Here is a 27,724-nt window from a genome sequence, read left to right as displayed (position 1 = left end):
TCCAAATCTTTTCAATTAAATTTTTTTAAAGCCTTTTCCTTTACTCACGGTGTTCAATGTTTTCAAATCCTTTGAATCTGGAAAAATCCACCGCTCCACAGGCTGCTGGCTTGGAGCTTCACGTTGCGAGGGTAGCAGATTAACTCAAGGCACCATGTATCCACGCTTGCTCTCGGCTCCCTTAATAGGGATTACCGGGGAGCGGAGGAGACAGAAAAAGGTGCTGCTGAGTCCCCACATCTCCAGAACGCTCGATCTGGAGCTCTTTCGGGGGTCCGCGGCGCTCCCGCGGCTCCCCCCTCCTTCACAGCGCTAGAGAATCTCGGAGTTCGAGATTCTCCCGCCGGTCAGCAATGGCAGTAGACCGGATGTCCAGCTTTATATCATTTGTGCCCTCCTCGCACTCAACTCCAGCCCCACCAACAACTCATGGCTCTTTATGGAAGGACTCATTCAATTGACAAAAATGGATACAGTATATCAAAATAAGAACTTTATTTGAGCTTTTGTATGCCTCTCTGTTTGGGTTATTCTTATTGCTCATTGTTTATGTGTTTGCATTATGAATAAAAATAAGAATTCTTGAAAAAAAGAACTGTAGAACTGCAATTCAATGCAATTTCGATATCAGTACACATTTGTATTAGAGAATTCTGTACAAGTGAATTTGTTCAAGTGCTTCTCTATCAGCAACTTCTTCGAAAAACACATCGTAGTCCAATGGCAGAGTTTCCACCCATTGGCTGAGCTGAATGTCCACCTGAAAAGAAATTAAAATTTCATATTTGCACCTGCTTTCCAGTGCATCTTCTTGACTACTGATGAAGACAGGTGATAAAAGGTTATCAAAATAAAAACTTCTTCTGCTGTAGGACTAACATAGGTAAGGTCTGCAAGTTACATAAGTTTTTTAAATATCTTGTGACGGATTTGGGACTGCAATATTGGTAGTATTCACACCTTGCTATCTCTCTCAACTATATCCTTGTAAATGATTGTACTGTGGCCCTCAGTGAGCTGATCAAAATCATATTTTCATTCTGCCATTGACACATGTTGCTTCCCCCCACACCAGTCCTTCTTTCTCACAGGTATATTTGTTAGGGACCTGAGGGGAGAAACAGGCAGTCTGCCCAGATCTTCCCAAAGCATCAAATACGAGACCTACTGGCAGGAAGCCATGGGACCTCCATGGGACCTCCATGGTCCTCTCTCTCACCACCAACCTCACTAAGCTAGGCATAGCTGCCAAGTTATCCCTTTTTTAAAGGGAAATTCCATTATGCTGAATGGGCTTCCTCGCAAGAAAAGGGAAAACTTGGCAGCTATGTAAGCTAGGAGGTGGACACACAAGGAGAGCTTCTGTTGCAGATCTCAAAAAAGCTTTTTCCAAAAAAAGGAAAGACTGACTGCAGAAAAGTTTGAAAAATAAATACTTACTTGAAGCTCCGAAAGAGATTTCTCAAGGCTTGGCAACGTCACTAATAAGGAACCTTTCTTTCTTACATTTTGCCTGATAAATTCCCAGGATCTAGGGGAAAGTAAGTTTAGATTTCACTTGCAGCAACCCTTCTGGAAAATTACTTGCTTAGTACAAACAAACATGTTCCAACAAAGTGTAGTTATTATCATCCATCATTTGGCCTTTGTACTCTTGAGAGAAAAACACAGAAGCTTAGCCTGGCCTGCATGAGCATTACAGCCTCTTTGATATGCGCCTGACATATATGCAACTATATTTTACATTACAATATTATTATGGAGTATACCCCACTGTTTGTGGGAAATAATATTAACCAGATTGATAAAACAGAAAAGGTAAACCCTTGAAAAAATACAGAAAGAAATATTACTGATGTAAATAACAGGTTGAATCTACCACCGCATAAGCACAAGGCGCCTCAGTACAATGGATTTATCCTTTCCATCCTACAGCCCTATATCCCATCCCCAAAAGCCTCTAGGGTTAGTGGGACTTACCAAACATTGTGGAATGGGTCATCCAGGGTCACAGTGTATGTGTTAATTGAATTGCCTGGAATTGGGTCCAGGAATTGTACCAAATAATAGCTGCAATCCCAGCCTCAGGCTGCATAACAAGAGAGGCTCTAATTTGAGGCAACTGTTATGACAGCTGCTGCTAGGACACCTGTGGCCTTCCAGCTGTGGGGGACCGGCCATGCTGCTTGGGGCTGGTACCGTAGGTGTTGTAGTTTAACTACAATATTGAGAGCTCTTTCACTTGTCATTGCTGATAGGGATTTGCATGGCGCTTTCGTCCACAATTTGTTTCACTCTTCTTCCTCTATGTCTAAATTCCAATTTACCACCCACCAACTTCTTAAATTTTGCTGTGTGCAAAATTGTACCTCTGTAACAGTTTTGTGCATGGATGAAATTAGACATTACACCACTATGTTTTCTCCCACTATTATTTTCTCATAGGTTGTTAACTGCCTGGTGGCTTCATTTTTTTCATTTTTTACTTTTGCATTTATAAGATCACCATCAGTTTCCAGGTTTTCTAATATTGTCCACTGGACTCCTTATTGTTGTTGTTGTTGTTTAGTCGTTTAGTCGTGTCCGACTCTTCGTGACCCCATGGACCATAGCACGCCAGGCACTCCTGTCTTCCACTGCCTCCCGTAGTTTGGTCAAACTCATGTTCGTAGCTTCGAGAACACTGTCCAACCATCTTGTCCTCTGTCGTCCCCTTCTCCTAGTGCCCTCAATCTTTCCCAACATCAGGGTCTTTTCCAAGGATTCTTCTCTTCTCATGAGGTGGCCAAAGTATTGGAGCCTCAGCTTCACGATCTGTCCTTCCAGGGAGCACTCAGGGCTGATTTCCTTAAGAATGGATAGGTTTGATCTTCTAGCAGTCCATGGGACTCTCAAGAGTCTCCTCCAGCACCATAATTCAAAAGCATCAATTCTTCGGCGATCAGCCTTCTTTATGGTCCAGCTCTCACTTCCATACATCACTACTGGGAAAACCATAGCTTTAACTATACGGACCTTTGTCGGCAAGGTGATGTCTCTGCTTTTTAAGATGCTGTCTAGGTTTGTCATTGCTTTTCTCCCAAGAAGCAGGCGTCTTTTAATTTCGTGACTGCTGTCACCATCTGCAGTGATCAAGGAGCCCAAGAAAGTAAAATCTCTCACTGCCTCCATTTCTTCCCCTTCTATTTGCCAGGAGGTGATGGGACCAGTGGCCATGATCTTGGTTTTTTTGATGTTGAGCTTCAGACCATATTTTGCGCTCTCCTCTTTCACCCTCATTAAAAGGTTCTTTAATTCCTCCTCGCTTTCTGCCATCAAGGTTGTGTCATCTGCATATCTGAGGTTGTTGATATTTCTTCCGGCAATCTTAATTCCTGCTTGGGATTCATCTAGTCCAGCCTTTCGCATGATGAATTCTGCATATAAGTTAAATAAGCAGGGAGACAATATACAACCTTGTCGTACTCCTTTCCCAATTTTGAACCAATCAGTTGTTCCATATCCAGTTCTAACTGTAGCTTCTTGTCCCACATAGAGATTTCTCAGGAGACAGATGAGGTGATCAGGCACTCCCATTTCTTTAAGAACTTGCCATAGTTTGCTGTGGTCGACACAGTCAAAGGCTTTTGCATAGTCAATGAAGCAGAAGTAGACGTTTTTCTGGAACTCTCTAGCTTTCTCCATAATCCAGCGCATGTTTGCTATTTGGTCTCTGGTTCCTCTGCCCTTTCGAAATCCAGCTTGCACTTCTGGGAGTTCTCGGTCCACATACTGCCTAAGCCTGCCTTGTAGAATTTTAAGCATAACCTTGCTAGCGTGTGAAATGAGCGCAATTGTGCGGTAGTTGGAGCATTCTTTGGCACTGCCCTTCTTTGGAATTGGGATGTAGACTGATCTTCTCCAATCCTCTGGCCATTGCTGAGTTTTCCAAACTTGCTGGCATATTGGGTGTAGCACCTTAACAGCATCATCTTTTAAAATTTTAAATAGTTCAGCTGGAATATCATCACTTCCACTGGCCTTGTTATTAGCAGTGCTTTCTAAGGCCCATTTGACTTCACTCTCCAAGATGTCTGGCTCAAGGTCAGCAACCACACTACCTGGGGTGTACGAGACCTCCATATCTTTCTGGTATAATTCCTCTGTGTATTCTTGCCACCTCTTCTTGATGTCTTCTGCTTCTGTTAGGTCCTTACCACTTTTGTCCTTGATTATGGTAATCTTTGTACGAAATGTTCCTTTCATATCTCCAATTTTCTTGAACAGATCTCTGGTTTTCCCCATTCTATTGTTTTCCTCTATTTCTTTGCATTGCTCATTTAAGAAGACCCTCTTGTCTCTCCTTGCTGTTTTTTGGAAATCTGCATTCAGTTTCCTGTATCTTTCCCTATCTCCCTTGCATTTTGCTTGCCTCCTCTCCTCCGCTATTTGTAAGGCCTCGTTGGACAGCCATTTTGCTTTCTTGCATTTCCTTTTCCTTGGGATGGTTTTCGTTGCTGCCTCCTGTATAATGTTACGAGCCTCCATCCATAGTTCTTCAGGCACTCTGTCCACCAAATCTAAATCCTTAAACCTGTTCCTCACTTCCACTGTGTATTCATAAGGGATTTGATTCAGATTGTATCTTACTGGCCCAGTGGTTTTTCCTACTTTCTTCAGTTTAAGCTGGAATTTTGCTATAAGAAGCTGATGATCTGAGTTACAGTCAGCTCCAGGTCTTGTTTTTGCTGACTGTATAGAGCTTCTCCATCTTTGGCTGCAGAGAATATAATCAATCTGATTTCGATGCTGCCCATTTGGTGATATCCATGTGTAGAGTCGTCTCTTGTGTTGTTGGAAGAGAGTGTTTGTGATGACCAGCTTGTTCTCTTGACAGAACTCTATTAGCCTTTGCCCTGCTTCATTTTGAACTCCAAGGCCAAACTTGCCAGTTGTTCCTTTTATCTCTTGATTCCCTACTTTAGCATTCCAATCCCCTGTAATGAGAAGAACATCCTTCTTTGGTGTCATTTCTAGAAGGTGTTGTAGGTCTTCATAGAATTGGTCAATTTCACTTTCTTCAGCACCGGTAGTTGGTGCATAAACTTGGATTACTGTGATGTTAAAAGGTCTGCCTTGGATTCGTATCGAGATCATTCTGTCATTTTTGAGATTGCATCCCATCACAGCTTTTGCCACTCTTTTGTTGACTATGAGGGCCACTCCATTTCTTCTACAGGATTCTTGCCCACAGTAGTAGATATGATAGTCACCCGAACTGAATTCACCCATTCCCTTCCATTTTAGTTCACTGATGCCCAGGATGTCGATATTTATTCTTGTCATCTCATTTTTGACCACATCCAGCTTACCTCCATTCATGGTTCTTACATTCCAGGTTCCTATGCAATATTTTTCTTTACAGCATCGGACTTTCCTTTCACTTCCAGGCATATCCGCAACTGAGCGTCCTTTCGGCTTTGGCCCAGCCGCTTCATCAGCTCTGAATCTACTTGTACTTGTCCTCCGCTCTTCCTCAGTAGCATGTTGGACGCCTTCCGACCTGAGGGGCTCATCTTCCAGCGTCATAACTTTTATATGCCTGTTGTCTTTGTCCATGGAGTTTTCTTGGCAGGGATACTGGAGTGGCTTGCCAGTTCCTTCTCCAGGTGGATCACGTTTAGTCAAAACTCTCCACTCTGACCTGTCCATCTTGGGTGGCCCTGCATGGCATAGCTCATAGCTTCTCTGAGTTATTCAAGCCCCTTCGCCACGACAAGGCATTGATCCATGAAGGGGGGACTCCTTATTAGCTGACATTAAATCTGTCATATATCGCTTAAACAACTTGCTTCATAATAACTACTTAAGTTTGAGAGTCTGGAACAGGCATAGGCAAACTCGGCCCTCCTGATGCTTTGGGACTACAACTCCTATCATCCCTAGCTAACAGGACCAGTGGTCAGTGATAATGGGAATTGTAATCTCAAAACATCTGGAGGGCAGAGTTTGCCTATGCCTGGTCTGGGAACTTACATTTTTCTTAAATATACATTTCAATTCTAGTTTTTTAAAAGAGGAGAAACACGTGTAAGTCTAACTGTATCCTCAGGAATGTATTCCTAGTTTCTAAAAAATTCAGGCACACACATCTTACCTGGCCTGTTCTGAGCTGTCAAGGAAATATTCAAAAACATTATTCATCACAACGACGTCAGCATTCTGAAGAAGTGACGCCTGAGTACAAATGTCTGCATGAAGTACCTGAAGGGAAAAAAATTGTAAGCTTCTAACATGAAAAATCATCTGGCAATGATCTCAAATACTGAAATTAGCCCCCCCCCCACTGTTCTGGGGGTTCTCCCCCCCAAAAGCCATTTTTTGAAGGCGCAGTGGCATACAGTAGGAAAAGGTCGTGTTGCACAAGCAGAAGGCTTTGCACAGGGATTCCACTGATGTGCATTTGGTGAATCCTACCAATTCATTTCAGCAGCTGCTTCACTTTACAGTGAAACAGCTACTGAAAAATAAGGGTGGCAAGAACAACTGGATCAAGGAAGTGCTCCCTCTCCCATCTCATCAGCTGATTGGGGGGGTGATACTGCTTTGTGCTGGGTTCCTGCTTTGCATAGCACTTTAAAGACTCCGGCCAACCAGCTGATTGCTGGCTGATTTGGAAGCTGCTGGGCAGTTTTGGCTTGTCCAAAATGGTCTCACAGACCCAACGGGGACACCTGGTGGGCCATGGCTGGTCCGCAGGCCAGAGGTTCCCTGACCCTGACCGTAAGCAAGCCTCTTACCCTTGGCCTCAGCCTCCCCATTTGCAATATGGGTGTAAAAATACTGACCTTTCTTATTGAATTATACTGTGCATAGTACCACAAGATAGCACACAAAGTGCTTAGAACACCTGATTATACAAATACTAAATACGGTACTGTACTATTATTCTTTTCTTGTTGGTCATGGGAAAACCTTAAAATCATCTTAAACCTTTTTAATTGTTTCAATTTTATGAATATTGAATATCCTCCAGCCTCCGTTTAACTCTAGAGCGGAATGTACAGGCTGCTATGGAGTTGGTTTGAATCACATGATGGTTTCAGTCATAATCATTTACAAACTTCAACTATTTAAGGTTTCCTACCAGGTATTTGTACGACTGCAAAGATTCTGCAACTCCGATGACATTATTTTTCCATGAATACTGACTTGCTAGTTCAAAATCTCTCTGTAAATAAAACAAACTAAGAAATATGTTACTACCTTTATTCTTCCATGAAGTTGGTATTTTGCAACGATAACTTCCTGCAACCGGCAAAAGTCTGCATTCATTTCAACACCATAGATCTGAGACGCTGAGCTATAAAAGTAGCCCTAAAAGAAAAGCCAGTGTAGGATATATAGGTGGACTGAAGTGAAATATTAAGCTTCACCGAAATATATATATATATATATATATATATATATATATATATATATATATGATGAAATTGTAAGAATCTTTGAAAGTTTCAGGCCCTGTTCCAGAGGGCTTGGTAGCAAGTGCTCAAAATAGTGTTTAGCCCAACAATACAAAGTCTATCCCGCCATAATAATTTATCTTATAAATTAGAATAAATGTTTCACAAGAGGCTTGATCAACTTATATGGCTTTAACATGACAAATGCTAGAAACCCACATATTAAGATGTCCCTAAATGATAACTATTACAGCTTTCTGAAACTCTTAACCATCTGGCTAGAAAAACAGTCTATTCAGATTAAATATGGCAGATTGCCACTTTTATAAATAGTAGCAAAGAATATGATGAAAAGAACTATTTTTAAAAGTATGAGTTATGCTTTATCTGGAGGATGTATTCCATTTTTAACACCATAAAGTGATTCAGCTTTCTAAACGTTAACAAGTGTTCCTAATTCAGGAAAAAATTAGCAAAAATTGACACCGCATCTACTTCATTTGTTATTCCAGGAAATAAAGTAATGCCAAGAAATAACTGGATCCTTTATACAAGTGGTCAGAGCATCTAAGGTATTCCAAGGGAAAAAAGCTCCCTTTCCTGATCAAGATTATGCCAATGGGGGCAGCCTAATATTTTTTTATAGAGCTCCTTAAGACCTTTTGATAAAATGCTATGGTCCTATGCTTTTCTTTTCTTTCTTTCTTTATTTATTAAGGGGGTTTTATCCTGCCTTCCTAAATCTGAAGGAGCACTAAAGGGATCAATGTCAGTCAATCAAACCATAAGATAATACAACAACAGTAACCAAAGAACTGAGTTTAGCTAGGTAAGCAACTGCTGATTTTTCTTGGTAACAAGGGGAACATATTACAGTAAAATATGAGGCTGTCTTGGGTCATTCGAAGTATCTACACTGCCTTGCAGAAGCTGTTCAGTGTCTGAGGCCTGTGCTCCACTATTGAATTCCAGCCCTTCCCTAAGGCTGTAGGCCTAGGAAGGCACACACAAAGTTTGAAAACCAAAATTATACACAGATGTCAACTTTACGGTGAAGCAAAACGTGACTGCAAAACCAAACCTGAGCAATGGCTTCCTGATATCTATTTCCTATAAACTGCTGAAACAATGATTTTAACTATTGAGTGGGATAAAGAAACCTGAGCTGGATTTGCCCAAAACTCAAAGAAAGGATCACCAGCCCAACCCCCCTCCTTATCCAAAGACTTACTGGGCATTTATAATAAAAAAGTGGCTGTAATATGCCATTGCACCCGTGTCTTTCTGGCTTAGAGAAGAGAATGTAGTCATATCACATCTGGGTTTGGAGTAAGATTTCCAGTAATACACTACTCATGTTGTGAGCAAGATTTTGAGCAGGCATCCCCAAACTGCAGCCCTCCAGATGTTTTGGCCTACAACTCCCATGATCCCTAGCTAGCAAGACCAGTGGTCAGGGAAGATGGGAATTGTAGTCCAAAACATCTGGAGGGCCGAAGTTTGGGGATGCCTAATTTTGAGCAAGGTAGCGTTATAACATTAAACAGCATATCTGCAGGACAACACATAGCACAGAAGAATAGAATAACCACCAAGAACAGGAAAAAGATACAACACAGAAAATTGTTAACAAATTCCAGGACTGGGTTTTACCCCAAACAGGACCGCACCAAGTCTGGAACCAATGTCAACCACCACCTTTCCTGTCAGATCAGGCAGTACATGCCGAAAGAGAAACTTCAGTTCCGAGATGGAAAATGAATGAGAAATGAACTCTGGGAAATAAGAGCAAAACAATTTGGTTTTTTAAAAAACATTTCTGGAACAATCATCAACCACTGTCAAATGTTTAGTAGAACATGGATTAAAACACCTTTCCAACAAGAATTATCATTTTTCCACTTGTCTGCTGAGAATAATATTCCCCACTACATTCACATCTTTAGAATTTTGCTCAGAGAGACCATGCAGTCAAACCCATTTCCCTTTTTTTATGGACTTTCACCTTATTTCCCATTTCACAATAACTTGTAGATGCTTCCACAGCTCACTCTGAAAAGCATAGTTCCACATCTGACTGAATCCTGAAGCTACTCCATATTTTATTTAGGAAAAAAATTGGATTAACTGCATAGGCACACATTGACCAATGCTGTCATTTGGCCTCCAAGTACATCATCTATGTACTTACCTAATGGTGCTGTCCGATGAGAGCCACACATAAGACAGTAATATCTGCTCATCTTCCCTTCTTCACACAGTGAGTCAATACAGTCATCATCATAAAGGAAAGCATCAATATGGACCGTGGGTTTTGTTTGCTGTTGCAGCTGAAAGAGAAGCATAAAGCTGAACATGTATATTAATCAGCATATTTTCCCCAGTACTGGCTGCACACAGTTTAAGCCCTATACTTTGTGTTCCACTGCACCTAAGTCAGTGGTTCCTTAACTCCCTGCCCTCACAAAGGACCACTTGAAAATTGCCGTGGGTCTTGGCTGGCCACTTCATGATCTTCTTGTCTATTGAACCAATAATAATGCACTGTGCTGGTTGCTCTATAAATTTTAACTGTATTTTTATAGGCACACCATGGAAAACCCGAGAGAAGCTCTCAGACCACTGGTGGTCCACAAACCACAGTCTGGGAACCCTTGATCTAAAATGCCTGTTTCCTCATTATTTTGTACCTCTAATTTAACATGTTTTCTCAGTCTAAAGGAGTCATTATATATTATACTGCTACAACAATGAGTTATATTCACAGCTGGGCGTTTCATTTGGAGACCCCACACTGCTGCCTAAGGATGCACTTTGAAGGTGGCAGAGTTTCTGCAGCTATAAGTAAATTCTAGCTAGCATTTACTTGTGCAATACTTAATAGGTAATCAGTGCTAGCTGGAATATATATCTTCATTGTAAAGCAAACAGCAAAAGGGGAAAAATTGTGGAGTAATATGACGAAAGCTAGTGACTACTGTAATTTTAGCTGATTAAGATGAGCCAATGGAAGCAAAACTAGTTCCCCCATAGGCAGAGGACATGTAACCCTCATACCCCAGGTCCCATTGTTAGGTAGTAGAAATTCTAGGCTCCCCCTAGGCAGCTGAATTCAGTATTTTTCCCCCAAACAAATGAACATTGCAGCCAGCTATGCTGGTTCATTTGGAGAGGTGGGATCCAAAAATAACTGCAGTGTACTGTTTTTATTAGGGTCAACTCAGAAGTCACAGTGAGCAATCTTTTGAGTTCTTCAAAACTCTTATTCAGGATAGATAGGTGAAATAGAGGGAGAAGAAATATGTTTCAGAGTATAAAAGAAAAAACCCAAGGAAACTTTTAGGTAGAATAAAAATTCTGGGGAACTTGAAAAGTTGATCGATGCTTTGTAGTGTTTTATTGTTTTTGCTGCTTAGATGATTAAGCATGACCAAGCATCACCTGACCTACACTGGGCCAATCAGCACAAGGACACTTCTTCAGCAGTTTATTCCCTGCACTTCTCTTTCTTGAGCTGTTAAAGACCGATGCCCCCGGCAATCAGGTCATTCAGCAACCTGCATCAGACAGAAGTCCCAGATAGCCCTAGTGGTGGACCCAAATCACTAAGCCATCTGACACTGTCCTAATGGACAGGAAGGCGTCAAAAGCTAAACTTACTTTTTGGAGCGCAAGGTGCTCGGAGCTGAGCATGGCCTCTTTTGGCAAACAATCTCTAAGATCTTCAGCAATACTTCTGAGAATAATATCATCGTTACTGGACGTGAATTCATCAAAGTCAGCTACAAAATATATATGTATATATAAATAATAAAATATCATGTGACACTATCAGGCATCAACAGTATTAATGCAACTGTGATTTGCACACAATTCCAGATGTTCAGGATTTTTATTTGAAGAGCTGTTGCACAACTTTTGTTGCTTATTTTCCCTATAGGCGACAGATTTACATGCCGATGACATTACATTTCAAAAAGCACTCAGTTATTTTAAGATTTACTTTAAGATGTATAAACCTACCAACACGGCAATCTTTGCTCCCACCAAAGTTATCGTATTTCATTCAATTAGCTTTTTAAACATCAAAGATGCTTTTGAAGTATTGGAAGAAGGACAAAAACATGCAATCGCTTGCTTGTACATTTTTAAACACATTTCATATTTGAAAAAAGGTATAAGCAAAGATTTGTTGGAACAGTAATTGAGGAAATAATGGAAAATGGAGGGAAAGCATAGCTCAGTAGTGACATTTATGAGGTATCTTCAACAGTATGAAATATCAATGTGAGAAAGTCTCCAAAACTAAGAATTTGACCTGCAGGCTGTTAATATACATTTTATTCCCTGTAGCACTATTTTCTGCAACGTGGTGACTTTTTCAGCTCAGGCTGGCTTCTGTATTATTGCTTACCCTCTTCTTCCCTTAAAATTACTGCCTCTAATAGCAAACTCCCTTGACAAAACAAGACCACTGAGATACAAGAGGCAGGCAGAAATACAAAAAGCCTTTTAAAAGACAATGGAAAAAACCTAAGAGGGCAATCTTCCCCAAAAAGTCCAGAGAGGGCAATGCATGCTCAATAGCCACAGGGTCCTGAGAGTTTGTTGTTGTTGTTTAGTCGTTTAGTCGTGTCCGACTCTTCGTGACCCCATTTCTTTTTCTTTGTTAGAAAAGAAAAAGAGTCAACTGGGGTCAGGAATGCCCGGCTTCAATCTCTTAACAGCTTACAGTATCCTAAAGGTGGGCATGGCTGATACGCAGTGACTGGCTAGAACTGTACACAGGAAGAATACTGTTAGGATTGAAGATGCATCACCAACACTGCCACCTTCCTTTCACCCAAAATAAAAAAAATTCCTTCCTGTAGCACCTTAGAGACCAACTAAGTTTGTCATTGGTATGAGCTTTCATGTGCATGCACACTTCTTCAGTTGGTCTCTAAGGTGCTACTGGAAGGAATTTTTTTATTTTGTTTTGACTACGGCAAACCAACATGGCAACCTACCTGTAACTAGAACTTCCTTTCACCCAGCTACTTAGACCTCGGACACAATAGAATTACCGTTTGCTATGACACAATTTTAACGCTGCAGCCTTAAGACTATTTTAAAATCAATTTCTCTTAGCTCAGTAACTCCCCAAAGTAGTTTCAAGCATTGTTATTTGTAGTTACAGTATTTTGGGAAGGAAGGTGGAGGCCAGCATTTCACTGCAAAACTCGTCATACAGGCCCATCCAGTTTACCAATTAAAGGAACATCTTGAGGAGATGTTTTTTTCCTAAGGGAGAAAAAGAAAGAAAAGGATTTGAAACCTTGTGGTTGCTCCAATATGAAAGTGGCAGGCAAAACCCAGCAAGAGCTGAAATCCCACATAAGCTAAAAAATGCACCCTCCTATCTCAGTGGCTGTTGTGTGGCTACAGAAAGAACCATGGGTTATACCCAATGTTGCCATTGCCCAAGTGTTCCCACACAGTGGGATTTCCTGGCTGCAGCTCCTTGTGAATTGGATGCAACTCTATAATTAGCTAACTTTTTCTTTAGCCATCCATCTAATCCAGGGGTTCTCAAACTAAGGCCCGGGGGCCGGATGCAGCCCATTTGCCTTCTAAATCCGGCCCGTGAACGGTCCGGGAATCAGCATGTTTTTACATGAGTAGAATGTGTCCTTTTTATTTAAAATGCATCTCTGGGTTATTTGTGGGGCATAGGAATTCGTTCATTTTTTAAAAAATAGTCTGGCCCCCCACAAGGTCTGAGGGACAGTGGACCGGCCCCCTGCTGAAAAAGTTTGCTGACCCCTGGTCTAATCATATAGATGCAGTAGATGTGCTCTGGTAGCAAACGACTCTTTGCTGCTTCCACAAGATCTTCAAGAATGGTTACAGACTCCAAGTTGAATATGCACATTTACTGTCCTCATGCTGACATGGAAAACCCTGACAGAAAAAAATGCACCCCTCAGCCAGCTAGATAGTAACCAAGATAATTGAACTGAAGGTGCATTCTGTATGCTTCCCTTTGGCTCAGCAAAAACCTCCATAATTGGCTTGAATCTGATAGGAGCTCCCATACACCCTTCATACCAGAACACACTGGAGAACCTAAAATGCTCTGGACTCAGGAGATAAAATGCTATCTCGGATGGTGTACAAGTGCTGCCACATGAAGAGAAAATAATATCAGGGACAAGTTGTAGTAATATGCAGTTGCTGACGCACACTTATGGGCATGAAAGGGTTATTCTGATCCCAAGTTAACAAGGATGGAACTCAGCAGGCTCCCAGCAGCCGTTGCTTCCTCACCTCCCCCCCCCCACCTCTGTGTTCCTCGAAGAAGCTGGTACCCAAACATGGCTCCCAGCTGAAGAAAAACCACATGAATGAAAAATCTCTCTTAAGAAATTTTACAGCCTGCATCTTCTGCATGATTCATTTGTGTAAGAAGACAAATGTCTTTCCTTTGGAACCTTTTCTTCTTTACTTTACTGCCAACAGATGGAGAGTTGTTTCCTGAAACTTCTGAAACTCTGAGTAAAATATTCACTTATTTGCAATGCTGTGTCTGTGATTTATTCTAGCCTAAGTATTTTGTGGGAAATGTTTAAAGGTGAATGAGGGCAGCTGTGGAGCAATCACCATTGTGCTAAGTCTGCTATGAGAAAGTAATAATATCTTCTAAACCTCTCTCCCACAAGAAGAGCACAGCAAGGGGAGAATTCACCCACGCTTTATTCTCTCCCTCTCTCTCTCAAGAAGAGAAGTTGAGTCAAGTTGGCTCCTTGGACCTGGTTCTGGAGACAGCAATCGCCTTTCATGGATGGAATGTGGAAGCAGAGACATGTAAGAAACCTTTATAATCTGTGGTTGTCCTTTATGGGTCAGAGAAAAACAAGGCCTAATAAAAATAATGTAACAGACTTGCTGAATCTGTCCAGTGGCTCATCTAGCCCAGCATCCTGTTCTCACAGTGGGGAACCAGGCGCCCATGGGAAGCCATATAACAGGACCTGAGTGCAACAACACTCGACTCTCCTTTGGTTTCCAGCACCTGGTAATAAGATGCAGCGGGACACAGGTGCCGCTGTGATCTAAACCACTGAGCCTCTTGGGCTTGCAGATCGGAAGGTCGCTAATTCGAATCCGTGCAATGGGGTGAGTTCCTGTTGCTTTGCCCAGCTCGTGCCAACCTAGCAGTTCAAAAGCACACCAGTGCAAGTAGATAAATAGGTACTGCTGTGGCGGGACGGTATGACGTTTCCATGTGCGCTGGCTTCTGTCACGGTGTTCTGTTGCACCAGAAGTGGTTTATTCATGCTGGCCACAAGACCTGGAAAGCTGCCTGTGGACAAACACCGGGTCCCTCAGCCTGAAAAGCGACATGAGTGCCGCACCCCATCGTCGCCTTTGACTGCATTTAACAGTCCAGGGGTACTTTACCTTTAATAAGATGCCACATACATATAGAGAGGACACCTCCCTTCAGCTTAGCTACCACCCCGTGCCAGGTGCCAGCTCATGACTGTAGGCTGACCAGTAACATGAGGGCAGCATCTATGTGCAATAGCTGGTATCGGTGGGTTTTGATGGGCTTTCCTGCCTAAATCCGGGAGTCCCCACGATTCTTTGGGGAAAGTGATATGCTTTAAATATATGACATGTGTGAGGGACAGGGGATATCGCGAAGTCCCTCCCCTCCTGAGTTCCAGCCCATCCCCGAGCGCAGGGGAAAGCAGGGAGAGTTCCGATGCAAGTGGGGAAGCAGGAAGTGGTGTCCGAGGCTCAGGCAGGGTAGAGGAGCCATCGTCCCAGGTGGGACAGGAAGGGGAAAGCAAGGGGGGCAGACCTATCCCCCCAACTCTGGAATTGCGCAGAAAACGTAGGGGGAAGAGGCTGGGTCTCCCCAAGTTGTTATGTTGGAGAAAAACGCACCAAACGCCATTCGGAGGTTCTGACTCAAGCGGATAAGATGTGTCTCTGTAAATAGTATTGCCTTTAGCACTGTAAATACGCAGCACCAATAAAAAGATAAAATGCAGAGCAGTGTGGAGTCGTTACTCTGAAGTAGCCCACCCAGGCCACTGTGACAACATGCATACAGCCTATGACTTTACTCTCCTCAACCTGTTCTTCCCCTGCTGCTTGCAAGCAGCTGCTCAAGCAAAACACCCACTTCACTAACTAGAGAAGCAATAGGACAAAGCAAAGGCTATTTTTTTCTCTCCAGCAAAGGCGTGCTCCCTCACCCGAAATCCAGGTGAATAGCAGAGATGCCCTCCAGTATTTTGAAATCTGAAACAAGGATCCCAATACATCAGCTGTAAAACTCTCCTTCAGTGAAAAGAAAGGAAACAGAATGCATTCTCTAAAGCTGTAACATGTCTTGCTTATACTGTAATCATTTGCAGTTACCTGGGAGTAAAACCCATTGAATTCAATGGGCCTTCCTTCTCAGCAGATATGCACAGACCTTGTGCAAACTAGTAAAGGTAAAGGGACTCCTGACCGTTAGGTCCAGTCACGGACAACTCTGGTGTTGCGGCGCTCATCTTGCTTTTCTGGCCAAGGGAGCCAGCGTTTGTCCGCAGACAGCTTCCGGGTCACGTGGCTAGCATGACAAAGCCGCTTCTGGCGAACCAGAGCAGCGCACAGAAATGCCGTCTACCTTCCCGCCGGAGCGGTACCTATTTATCTACTTGCACTTTGACGTGCTTTCGAACTGCTAGGAGGGCAGGAGCAGGGACCGAGCAACGGGAGCTCACCCTGTCATGGGGATTCGAACTGCCGACCTTCTGATAGTCAAGCCTAATGTTTCTTGAGAAGAAAATTGAGATAAAGGGTAACCTACCATTGTCTCAGAGATGGGAGTGGAGGTGGCCCACATATTCCCTTTATTAAATGTATTTTTAGCTTGCAATTCATTATGTGATTCCAGGCAGGTTACAACATAAAACAAGAGCAATTACAGGTAGTTAAGTGCAGGTTAAAAACATGGCATTAAAAGTTCAGTCATAAAAACACCCAGAATTACAGCAGCAGTCCAACAGTCCACAAATGTTTTGGCAAACAACCAGGTCTTCTCCTGGAACTGAAATGCCAAAAGCATTGGTGCTACTCAAGTTTCCAGGGAGAGGAAATTCTGCAATTGGGGTACTGCCACAGGTATTACCACATGGTGTATTACCCTCAATTCCAGATCATTAACCCAGCAAGAAAGACCAGATCCAGAGCTTTTCCTGCTGAATACAGGCCAGTAGTATACAGGCCAAGTCCCATGGTAGTCATAGTTGCCTGAAGTTCTACGCTGGCCATCCCAAGGTAGGCCCAGCACAGATGTTAAAGTCATTCAGTGCCTGTCTGTTCAATATTTGTTCATACCGTATCTGTTCAGCCAGTGTGGTGTAGCAGTTAAAGTGGTGGACTAAGACCAGGGCTCAAACCGCCCCCCCTTCAGCCATGAAGCTGGCCATGTGTCAGTTACTGTCTCTTAGTCTAACCTACTTCACAGGGTTCTTCTGAGGATAAAATGGAAGGATGGAAAATCATATCTGCTACCTCCTCAAGCTCCATGAAGGAAAGATAGGATGCAAATATTATAAATAAATAGAGAGATTGCTGATGATTTCAGGGTGCTGTTTCCAAACTTTATTTCCGCTGTATTTGAGCTCATTTGTACGATAATGGGAACAATGAATTTAAGCCGTCAGTAAATTTAGCAACATACACCTCAGAGTTTGTGGGAAGACCACACCAACTGTGCAACAGTGAAGGAAGGGTTGCTGAGCAGCTGCCTAAAGATAGCAGTGCCTATTTCTATTATGGTATAAAACCATGGGGTTTCTGTAATTTGGTAAAAGTTTAATAGTACTCCTCTTTTATACTATGTATGGGAAAGGAAAAAGTATTTTGTGTTTTCTAAGCAAAACTGGTCACAAACTGTTACTGATGCAGCCGCCCAAGAATTCTTAATAGCAGCACCACAATGCCATTGTGTGGCAGTGCTGCAAAGAAAAAAATCACAACAGCTGTAATCAGGGTGCAAGAGAGGAACACCTGGAAAGCAGGTACAAGTAAGGGGCTGTGTTGATGTTGATGGTTCCATATTTTTCAATGTACTTAGCTCAAATCCATCACCCGCTGGCTATTTGATCTAATAATATGAATCCAAAATGACAGCATGTAATGCTATTTGATTTAAAAAAATCTTATCAAATGATTTCAAAGTCTACTCTATATTAAGATAACCCAAACTATGCATTCCTGTTCATTTGGCCAACAACAGAGGCCAGAGACTCCCAAAGAAACTAACAGTTGGAGCAGTGTATTTTCTGGGACAGTGTTCTCGAAGCTACGAACATGAGTTTGACCAAACTGCGGGAGGCAGTGGAAGACAGGAGTGCCTGGCGTGCTCTGGTCCATTGGGTCACGAAGAGTCGGACATGACTAAACAACTAAACAACAACAACAACAATTTTCTGGGAAGAGGATACAGCAGACATCCCCAAACTTCGGCCCTCCAGATGTTTTGGGCTACAATTTCCACCATCCCTGACCACTGGTCCTCTTAGCTAGGGATCATCGGAGTTGTAGGCCAAAACATCTGGAGGGTCGCAGTTTGGGGATGCCTGGGCTACAGTATGTTCCCCAATACTACTTTAGTTAGTGGTTGTGGCCAAATGTCTTCCTCTTGCCATGACGTTCATCCTGGAAGAAAGTGCTACCTCCCAGCTCCCTTGTTCTTCTGCCTGGTGTAATGCAAATGTTCTTTGACCATAACTGTTTTCAGGTTCAAGATGGAAGCAATGTACCCATTACCAGCTTTACATGTGTTAGAGAATATGACTGTTTCAACAACCTGACACAGTGGTATCAAAACTGTGAGGACGATCACTATAGGGATGAAGTAAATAACAGATAATGGGCTTTCCATAGTGCAAATGTGCACTAATTGATGCTGAGTAATTTCAATTATTAGTTATATTCATAAATGCATATTAAGGAATTATGTGACAAGTTTTTCTTTATTCCTGCAGTTTATGCCAGGTACAGTATGGGGAACAGATGTGGCTAGGTTTCCAGTTTTCATCAACCGTAGACAGCATGGCCAATGATCAGGGGTGATGGGGGTTTGTAATCCAACAATATATGAAGAACCACAAGTTCCTTTACCCTGGTTTATAGTCTGTGCTTTGCTTAAAACAACAACAACAACACACACACACTTACTGTAAGTCTGAAGTGTTTTGACATGTGATTTCAGCACAGGAAATCAAGTAACATTGATACCTTGCACTCATAAGCAGTTATGGTCAATAAATGCATACACAGATAATTGATAATGCAATTTTGCTTTTTGGCTGTTAATAACAGATCAAGTTGCCCAAGGGTTATAAATCCATCAGGTATTGCTACATATTCAACATATTGAAAGCATCTTGATATAAAAAAGGAAACTTCCTCCAATTTTTCAGGTTCCCCTTCAAAATACAAGATTTTGCAGCCCGAAGAACATGATCTTTTAAGTCTGCATTGGCTTCCAAAACCAGTAAATGGCCCTTCTCATGCCAGCCATCAGATGCCTGTGACAGAAATCTGATCATGAAGGAAACAGTCCTGACCCTTGTGCTTTGTACAACCTGGTTACAGAGGTGTACTGACTGGGAACATGAAACATGCAAACTATCACTAGGCTTGGTGGAACCCAAAGCAACACACTAAATTGGGGCAAAGGAGGAAAGACGGCCCCAAACAGCTATTCGATGACTAAGCATACTCAGTGGGCCCATAATATTGACCGATTGTTGGGGGTGATTGAAGGGGGGGGGTTCCTGAACAAGAACACCTCACGCTGCAACATTTTGTTGCAGGTCTCGCTCGTAAGAGAACTTTAATGCAAGCGCAGGGAGAAACAGCCGGTGGAGAAACTGATAAGACCCGAGGAGAAACGTTGCTTACTGGTCGTTCTCATCCAGTGAAGCAGGCGGGGCAGATCCCCCGCACGCGCACCCCGCAGCACGTTCAAAACAGCCTGGCGAGCCGAAGGGAAATCCATGCTTTACCTACTGAAAACACCGCGCATGCGCCGGGAAGACCGCCTTCCCTTCACAATCCTGACTGGCGGAATCAAGATACGTCAGCAAAGGCTCTGACCTCTCCGTTCGTCAGCTGAATCCATTTATGTAAAAAACAACAACCCATCCTTGGTGGACGCATGCGCGAAGCAGTCGCTATGCTCACCAGCCCTGGGAGAAAATGAGGAATCGCTCTCGCAGAGATATTCGCCGAGGCGCTGACAGACACGGCATAACAGAGCCCCGCCCCTTACGGTACGTGCTGGTGACGCCCGACGCCCCTGGTTGGCAAAGGGTCCGCTTTCTGAAGTTTTCTGATACGGTAACAGGAACGCACGCAGTGCACCCCCCCCCGCCAACGGTTTCTGGTTCGCACGTGCAGTTAGTAGAAACCTCCCCCCCAATCATGCGTGGCAAAAGCATGAAAATAGTTACTTAAAATGAACATACGCCAACACCGCGTTAAATAGGCTCATTTTCATAGAAATAATGCTATGTTAAAAAAGGCTTTACAATAAAGAATCCACACCCACCCACCCCCGCAATCTGGACACCTTGCTTAAGTTATAAACGTCCTTTGGTTCAGCGTTTTGAGGAGGGGGGGCACTCTTCCATCGTCTCCCGAGCGAAACGGATGCCAACTGTTGTTGGTAACAGTATATCAAAGAACTGGTTTATTTATCTGGCATGCCCTACTATCCATAGATGGCTAACTCAGGAAGGACAAGTTTAAGTACGTCCTTTTTTAAAATATCCACTGGACACAATACATTTCTTGTTTTCTATCCAAGATGATCGTTTTCCGCCCCGCCCCCTTTCCTTTGTTGTTGTTGTTGTTTAGTCGTTCAGTCGTGTCCGACTCTTGGTGACCCCATGGACCAGAGCACGCCAGGCACTCCTGTCTTCCACTGCCTCCCGCAGTTTAGTCAGACTCCTTTCCTTTAAGTAAATGCTAATCTTTACTTGCTAGCGTGAGAAACCAGATCACTTAAGTACGTGAAATGTTGCTTCGCAAGTGTTGGGACAGGATTAGACCGGGAACTGACAGAAGCACAGAGTTTCCAAAAGCACGTTTATAATATATTCACAAGCAATTCCTTATTGGGTTTAACAGCGATTTGCAGTTAATTCACACGCGCTCTTTTGATAGCTAGACGCTTGATTAAAACAAACAAAAAACCAGCGACCCTTAAGCATAATACAGGACCGGTGGTTCGCAAATAAAATTAAAATCCTCATAGTTCAGTCATAAAGATTAAAGCCCGATGACGCACATCAACATGTGGTGGGGCAAACTGCTTTCGTTCTCACACTTATGAGATCAACATACGGTACTATTTCCTTTCTACTTACAGTATTTATTTCATAAAACATATGCACCGCTGGATCGTAACCCCCCCAAAAAAACATAAAAGCGGTTACCAAAAACAAAACAGTAAAACTAAGACAAATTTTCAACCCTGCTTTAGAACAAACAAAATAAAATAAAATACTAAAACAGATTAGAAATCTAAAAACCCTGCTGGACAATTGATCTAAACTAAAGCTCTGAATCGAAAGGAAACCTCCAACCCCGCCTGCGCCCTACATACGTGCAGTACCCTTACTCCACCTATGCACTCACTGGCGCACGCATGGTTTCAATATGTACTTTTCAATACCCGGACTCAAACTGGGCGGGATTTATAAATGCCCCGGAAGCGGAAGTGCGCGCGGGGTGTTTTCCCCCCTTTTATGTGAGGGAGGCTGTTAACTTCGCAAGCTCCGTGTAGTGGTGACGTGACATTCTTCCCGGTTATGCTGGGGGAGACTGGAGGGGACGGTGTTCGTTACCGGTGCTGGTCCTGAGTTAACGGCTTCGTGAGGGCTTCCTGTCGCGCGGCTCTCGTCGCCGGGCCGGGCCGGGCCAGGCCGCCGCTGCTTTAGAGGCAAAAGGAGGGGGAAAGCTGCTGTTCTGGGTGAGTCTTGTGATGGGGCGGGTGGCTGCAGCGCAGCGTTTCCGCTTGTGTGCGAATAAAAACTTCGCGCTCCCTTCTGGGTTATGCCCAGCTGTTGCCCTGGATCTCCAAACTTCAGGGCTATGGGCAGCTTGGCTTGGGAGGAGATCGCCGGGCGGTGTGTTGGTGAGATGAAACTTGCTTTTGCGGCGAGGCCAAAAATTGCTGTCTGAATCGGGCGAGACAGTTGTTGTTTAAGCCATCGGCGGCCTTGCTGTATAATCGAAGCTTTTCTCTGTATTTGTGATGGTAATCCTTTCCGTGTACAGTACGTATGTATATGTTCGTTGTTTTTCATTCCATGTGATGTAGGGCTGTGATTAAATTCAAAACAGGTTCTGAGTCTCCACTCAAATTAACGACATACGGTAGTTCAAAGGACAACATTAAAAAGCCCCTACGTAAATCATTACTTGCAAATTACAACACAAATACTTTTTTTTTTTTACCATAAGTATGCAGCTGGGAAATTTGTGTGTGCAGTGGCTTACCAGTGCACTTTAAAAAAATATATTATCACTTGTGAAATGCAGCAGCTTTTCTTTTATATAGATTTAAACCATCTTGAGAAATGTTACATGTCAAGTGGCCCTGAGTTGTTTGGTGTATTTGATCAGCTGTTAAAGTTTTTGGGCTACAGTTTGAGTTTTCTTGTTACCTGTGAAATCTATGGCTAGTTCAACTAAAAAAATCCTGTATGTGTGTAGAGAATTTAAAACACTTCAATTTTCTATCACATCTGTGACTCCAAGGCAGCTCACAAGACATAATAAAAGCATCTGTTTGCAGTGAAAATAAAAACAGTTTAGCCACTGGTAGTGCAATTGTAAATGAGATTGCTTATAGTTACACCCCTATAAGTTTGTCGGAACATAATTTCTACTAAGTGTTTTTAAGATTGTAGTCCAAGAAAATAGTACTATAAATAGTTCCAGGTCTTTCCTACAAAGGAGCTTCCTTGGCTGTTTAGAGGCCAATGGGTCCACAAATACACAGCCAGACTAAGGCCACAGTTTTTGGCTTATCTAGCAAAACTCTAAACAAAGGTTTGGTTACCAATCCCAGCCAGTTTTTATGTTTTCTGGTTATACAATAAGCATAGACTAGTTTCTTTGATTTTTCATAATAAATGTTACTGAATGGACTTTAAAAACCGCACCAAAATATTGCTTACTTCAAATGGTTAAAACCCCCCAACATGCTTTATGTATTTTATATTAAGCAACTAAAATTGAATCAAATTTGTATATACTTTGATACATAAGATAAAAGAAATCAGTTAAAGTAAGATACAGTTGCAGTAAACCTAATTTGATGAAACAAAATAAAAAAATTCCTTCCAGCAGCACCTTAGAGACCAACTAAATTTGTCATTGGTATGAGCTTTTGTGTGCATGCACACTTCTTCAGATACACTGAAACAGAAGTCACCAGATGCTTATACAGTGGTACCTCTACTTACGAATTTAATGCGTTCCAAATGCACATTTGTAAGTAGAAAAAAATTGTAAGTCGAATCCCACAGGAATTCATTGGGAGAAAAAAATTCATAAGTAGAAAAAATCCTATCTAAACCACATCCAAGATGGCGGACGGAGCTCCATTCGTAAGTAGAGTTATTCGTAAGTAGAGGTACCACTGTATATTGAGAGGGTGAGGAGAGGGGTATTACTCAGAAGGGTGGTGGGAAAGGGTGATTGACTGACTGATAGCTGTTGACGGGACAGTATGCAGATAATTAAGGTAATACAGAATGAAGACGTTGACCTAGTGTGTGGCAGCTGTGAAAATGGCAAATTCCACAGCAGCAGGGATAATTATACATATACAGATATTTGGTGTGATCACATTTGAAACACTGCGTACAGTTCTGCTTGCCTCACTTCAAAATGGATATTGTAGAACTGGAAAAGTTTTGGGAAAGGCCAACAAAAACAAGAGGATAGAGCAACTCCCCTATGAAGAAAGGTTGCAGTACATGAGACTTTTTGGTTTAGAGAAAAGGCAGGCAAGAGGTGACATGATACAAGTTTATAAAATGATGCATCACATAGAAAAAATGGATAGAAAAAAGGTTTTCTGCCTCTCTCATAATACTAGAACTTGTTGACATTAAATGAAGCTGCATATTAGAGAATTCAGGACAGGTAAAAGCAATTACTGCCTCATGCAGCACATAGTTAATCTATGGAGCTTACTCGCACAGGAGGAAGTGATGGCCACCAACTTGGATGGCCTTAAAGGAGAATTAGAGAAATTCATGAAATATAAGGGTATCAGTTGCTACTAGCTTTGATGGTTGTGCTCTGCCTCCATGGTTGTAAACAGTAATGCTTCTGAATACCAGTTGCTGGAAACTGCAGGAAGGGAGAGTGCTCTTGTTTATGGATTTTCCACAGGCAACTAACTGTTTGGCCACTGTGGGAACAGGATGCTGGACTAGATGGGGCATTGGCCCGATCCAGCAAGCACTTAACGTTTTTTATCATGAGTAATTTGATTGCTCAGGTTAATTTGTGGATTGTGTTAACTAATGATTCCTTTACTCTTGAAAATTGATATACAGTCATACCTTGTGTTATGTTTGCTTCACGTTGCGGCTTTTCAGGTTACGAGTGCAGCAAACCCGGAAGAGTTTACTTTGGGGTTCGCCCTATGTGCACGTGCAGAAGCAAGCTTCGCGCATGCGCTGAAGCGCTTTATCACGCACACGTAGTAGCGGCACTCTACTTACGGACTTTTCGAGGTGCAAATGGCACCCTGAAACAGATCACGTACAGTACCACTGTAGTTGTAACATTGGGCTTTGCCAGTAGTAGATTTGAATACTTGATGCATAATCCAGAACTTGTTTAAGCATTCTTCATTCCCATAAGAAAATATGTTACTGTACTACCTTTCTCACAACTTGTATCCATGGTCCATCATTTATCTAGTAAAGCAGAGTAACCTAGATACCTTTTGTTGTTTCCTTTCTTAAGATTTGATTCCTCTCACATTACCTGTTCTCAGAAATGAATAAATTCTTTTAGCTGAGGCACAACACAGGTTGGGTTGGGATCCAAAGAACTGCATTCATTCTGTGTGCCCATGAAGACTTTAGGCATGTTTCTGCAATAGCATTCCCAAATGATGCAAACCACTTTTGAAATAGAGGAAGCTCTCAGAGTAGTCTGATCTTTATGCAATGCAGGTGGAATATGATCACAGCCTTTGGATCCTTGCAGAAGAATTTGCCTTTCTAAAGAATACTAGTTGACATTGGGGGGAAAATACTGGTAGTTAGAAAATGTTCGAGAAAGTTAAATGCATTTCAAATGTGCACTACAGTCCCATCCATGTATATTCAGAATTCAGCCTAACTAATTTCAGTGGGACTTGCAGGGAGCAAGTGTGTATAGGTTTGCAGCCTAAATGTTCTTGATCCGGTGATTATGGAAGGTTTATCTTTTGGCAAAAGGAAGCTTAGGAAACTCAACTAAGAACTTACCTTTTTATGCAGCTATAAATTTTATATAAACATTGAAGCATTAAATATTTGCATAATTTAACATGCAAAATATTATGGCTGTAATTACTGGTATTCAACATGTTACCTCTATGAAAAAATCAAAATATATTAGTAGGAACAATTTTCAGAGCATGTTTCTATCTCAGTACCTTGTTGATTAGCTTTGTTCTTTTGTATCACATCTTTTAAAAAATCTTCATGTGCTACTTCTAAAAATACTTTTATGTTCATAATACTGTACTGAAAGTTTAGCTCACACGAGGGACAGTATGTCATTGATATTTTAATGCTTCTTTTGCAGATCATATTTGAGTTGTCTTTGAAGTTGCCAAAATGGTTTTAGCAGATCTTGGGAGAAAAATAACCTCAGCATTGCGCTCTCTGAGCAATGCTACAATTATCAATGAAGAGGTACGTAGCATTTCCATATGTGTTGTAATGATGATAGTTAACTAGAAGGTAAGAATTATAATTTCTTCACAATCAAATTTGGCTTTGGAAGAAAATGGCCCAAGCTTAAAGTAATAAGGTTAAATTTCTACATATAATGAAATATGCAAGGGCTGCTTAAAACATACTGTGTGGCAGCTGTGGCAGCTAATTAGCTGAGACTTAATTTGTATTGTTGGAATGGTTGAATGACAACTTTCTACTAATGTAATTTACTTTGAAATATTGCATTAACAAAATTCAGGACATTAACATTTTCTGTCTTTGTTTTCTCCTTACAAGGTTTTAAATGCTATGTTAAAAGAAGTATGTACAGCATTACTGGAAGCTGATGTCAACATTAAGTTAGTGAAACAACTGAGAGAAAATGTCAAGTAAGTGACCCAACCAAGATAACATAAAGATGTACATTTCTCTTCAGTGATTTATCTTTCTGTTTGCTTGTGTCTTGAGAGGGCCATGTGTGACTTCTTCATACCGTGGAACCTCGGTTTACGAACACAATTGGTTCCAGAAGTCTGTTCATAAACCGAAGTGTTCATAAACCAAAGCGAACTTTCCCATTGAAAGTAATGGGAAGTTGATTAATCCGTTCTAGACGAGGAAAAACACCCCCTAGAACGGATTAACTGCTTTGCTCTGATGCCTTCGCCGCGAAAGTGCTCCCCGGCCTCTGGGAGGCATCGGAACGAAGTCCCGGCTCCGATGCCCTCCGGAGACTGGGGCTTCCCAGCCTCCGCAAAGGCATCGGAGCGAAGCCCCAGCCTCCGGAAGGCATCGGAGCCGGGACTTCGCTCCGATGCCTTTGCGGAGGCCGGGGACCGCTTTCGCGGCTTTAGCCCAGTCGCGAAAGTGGTCCCTGGCCTCCGCAAAGGCATCGGAGCGAAGTCCCGGCTCCAATGCCTTCCGGAGGCCGGGGAGCGTTTCCGCGACTGGGCTGTGCAGCCGCGAAAGCAGTCCCCGGCCTCGGGGACCGCTTTCGCGGCTGCACAGCCCAGTCGCAGAAACGCTCCCCGGCCTCCGGAAGGCATCGGAGCAAAGTCCCAGCCTCCCCGAAGGTATCGGACGCTCCGATGCCTTCGGGGAGGTTTGGCCTTTGCTCCGATGCCTTTGGGGAGACCGGGCCTTCACTGCGGGCCTCCAGGAGGCATCGGAGCGAAGGCCCGGCCTCCCCGAAGGCATCGGACGCTCAGTAGGCCTCCGGCACCTCGGTTTACTAACTTCCGGGTTAGGATAGTTCATAAACCGAGGTGTTCGTAAACCGAGGTTCCACTGTACTACTTAATTAAAACCCAACTTAAATCAGTTCAATTTCTAGTTTCAGAGGAATAACTGATGTCTCAATAAGTGCTCTTCTGACATAGCTTATCTGTCCCACACAAATGGAAGTAAAATCCTTGTAAAAATATGGGATATTATACAACTCTGCCCATATGCAAATGGAACAGACTTCCTCTTGTGCAGTAAAACCTCTCCATCCTCTCCTCCCATCAGTGCACCCTCAAAATCTGCTCCAGAGAGTTGGAGCGTTGGGGGTGATGAGCCTCCAGAGCAGATTTAGAATGTGAGTGTATGGCTGCAGAGGTGGTGCTAGGGAGAAGTCTTGTTCCACAAGTAGAAGTTTGCCTGTTGAATTCTGCCTATAGTAACTCTATTATAAGTAGTCCTAACATCCAGGACCTTCAGAATAATGCAAGATACAGCACTTCTATAACAAATTGATTGCTGGGAGGGCAGAGTAGGAGACATGAGTAGCTGTATGTTCTTCTGGGCCAGCTGCCAAAACCGAACTGAAATAGCAAGCTGGAATCCTGCTTGCAATGAAATTTACTTGGTGCATGGAATACGTATGACTGACATATGAAAGGTGAAACAAAATAAAAAAATTCCTTCCAGCAGCACCTTAAAGACCAACTAAGTTTTTTATTTTGGTATGAGCTTTCGTGTGCATGCACACTTCAGATATGAAAGGTGTTAGTTGTTTTCTTTGTGGATGAGCACAACACTGTTCTGAATAAAGATACATAGAAATGTTTTTGTACAAAGGTATAGTATGTTATCTGTCAATGTTTTCTTGATTAACATTAATGTTCTTATTCTGTCATTTATTATATTTGTTATTCCCAAAGCGACATGCATTCAAATCGGTTCAAACACAAACAATGAAAGTCTAAAAACAGTTATATGGATAAAACATAGGTCTTACAGATCCCACCCTGGGAAAAGGGGCCACAAATGCCTGAAAATGGG

General features: G+C 42.5%; 2 protein-coding genes across 4 annotated transcripts in view; one reads left to right on the top strand and one right to left on the bottom strand.

Moving 5' to 3' along the window:
* Positions 1-471: 471 nt before the first annotated feature.
* LOC118082268 (uncharacterized) lies at positions 472-19,623 on the bottom strand. The gene is made up of 8 exons (XM_035109426.2): positions 19,401-19,623; positions 11,103-11,224; positions 9,634-9,772; positions 9,096-9,217; positions 7,246-7,356; positions 6,137-6,243; positions 1,441-1,531; positions 472-760 (listed from the first exon to the last, which is right to left on the bottom strand). Exons 1-8 carry the CDS (start codon positions 19,495-19,497, stop codon positions 644-646), a joined length of 906 nt encoding a protein of 301 aa, XP_034965317.1. The 5' UTR covers positions 19,498-19,623; the 3' UTR covers positions 472-643.
* A 43-nt stretch (positions 19,624-19,666) lies between these two features.
* Positions 19,667-27,724, top strand: part of SRP54 (signal recognition particle 54) — a 41,498-nt gene continuing 33,440 nt past the window's right edge. Inside the window, exons 1-3 of one of the 3 annotated variants that reach the window (XM_035109414.2) lie at positions 19,667-19,771; positions 25,326-25,435; positions 25,757-25,848. In XM_035109414.2, coding sequence (XP_034965305.1) covers positions 25,358-25,435; positions 25,757-25,848 — 170 coding nt within the window. In that variant the 5' untranslated portion in view covers positions 19,667-19,771; positions 25,326-25,357. Of the gene's footprint in view, positions 19,772-21,224; positions 21,475-25,325; positions 25,436-25,756; positions 25,849-27,724 lie in introns of those variants that run through there. The other 2 variants (XM_060272941.1, XM_035109406.2) reach the window with 2 other exon arrangements.

This window comes from Zootoca vivipara, chromosome 1 (genome assembly GCF_963506605.1).
Source record: "Zootoca vivipara chromosome 1, rZooViv1.1, whole genome shotgun sequence".
NCBI lineage: Eukaryota > Metazoa > Chordata > Lepidosauria > Squamata > Lacertidae > Zootoca > Zootoca vivipara.
This window is presented reverse-complemented; position numbering and strand designations above follow the sequence as displayed.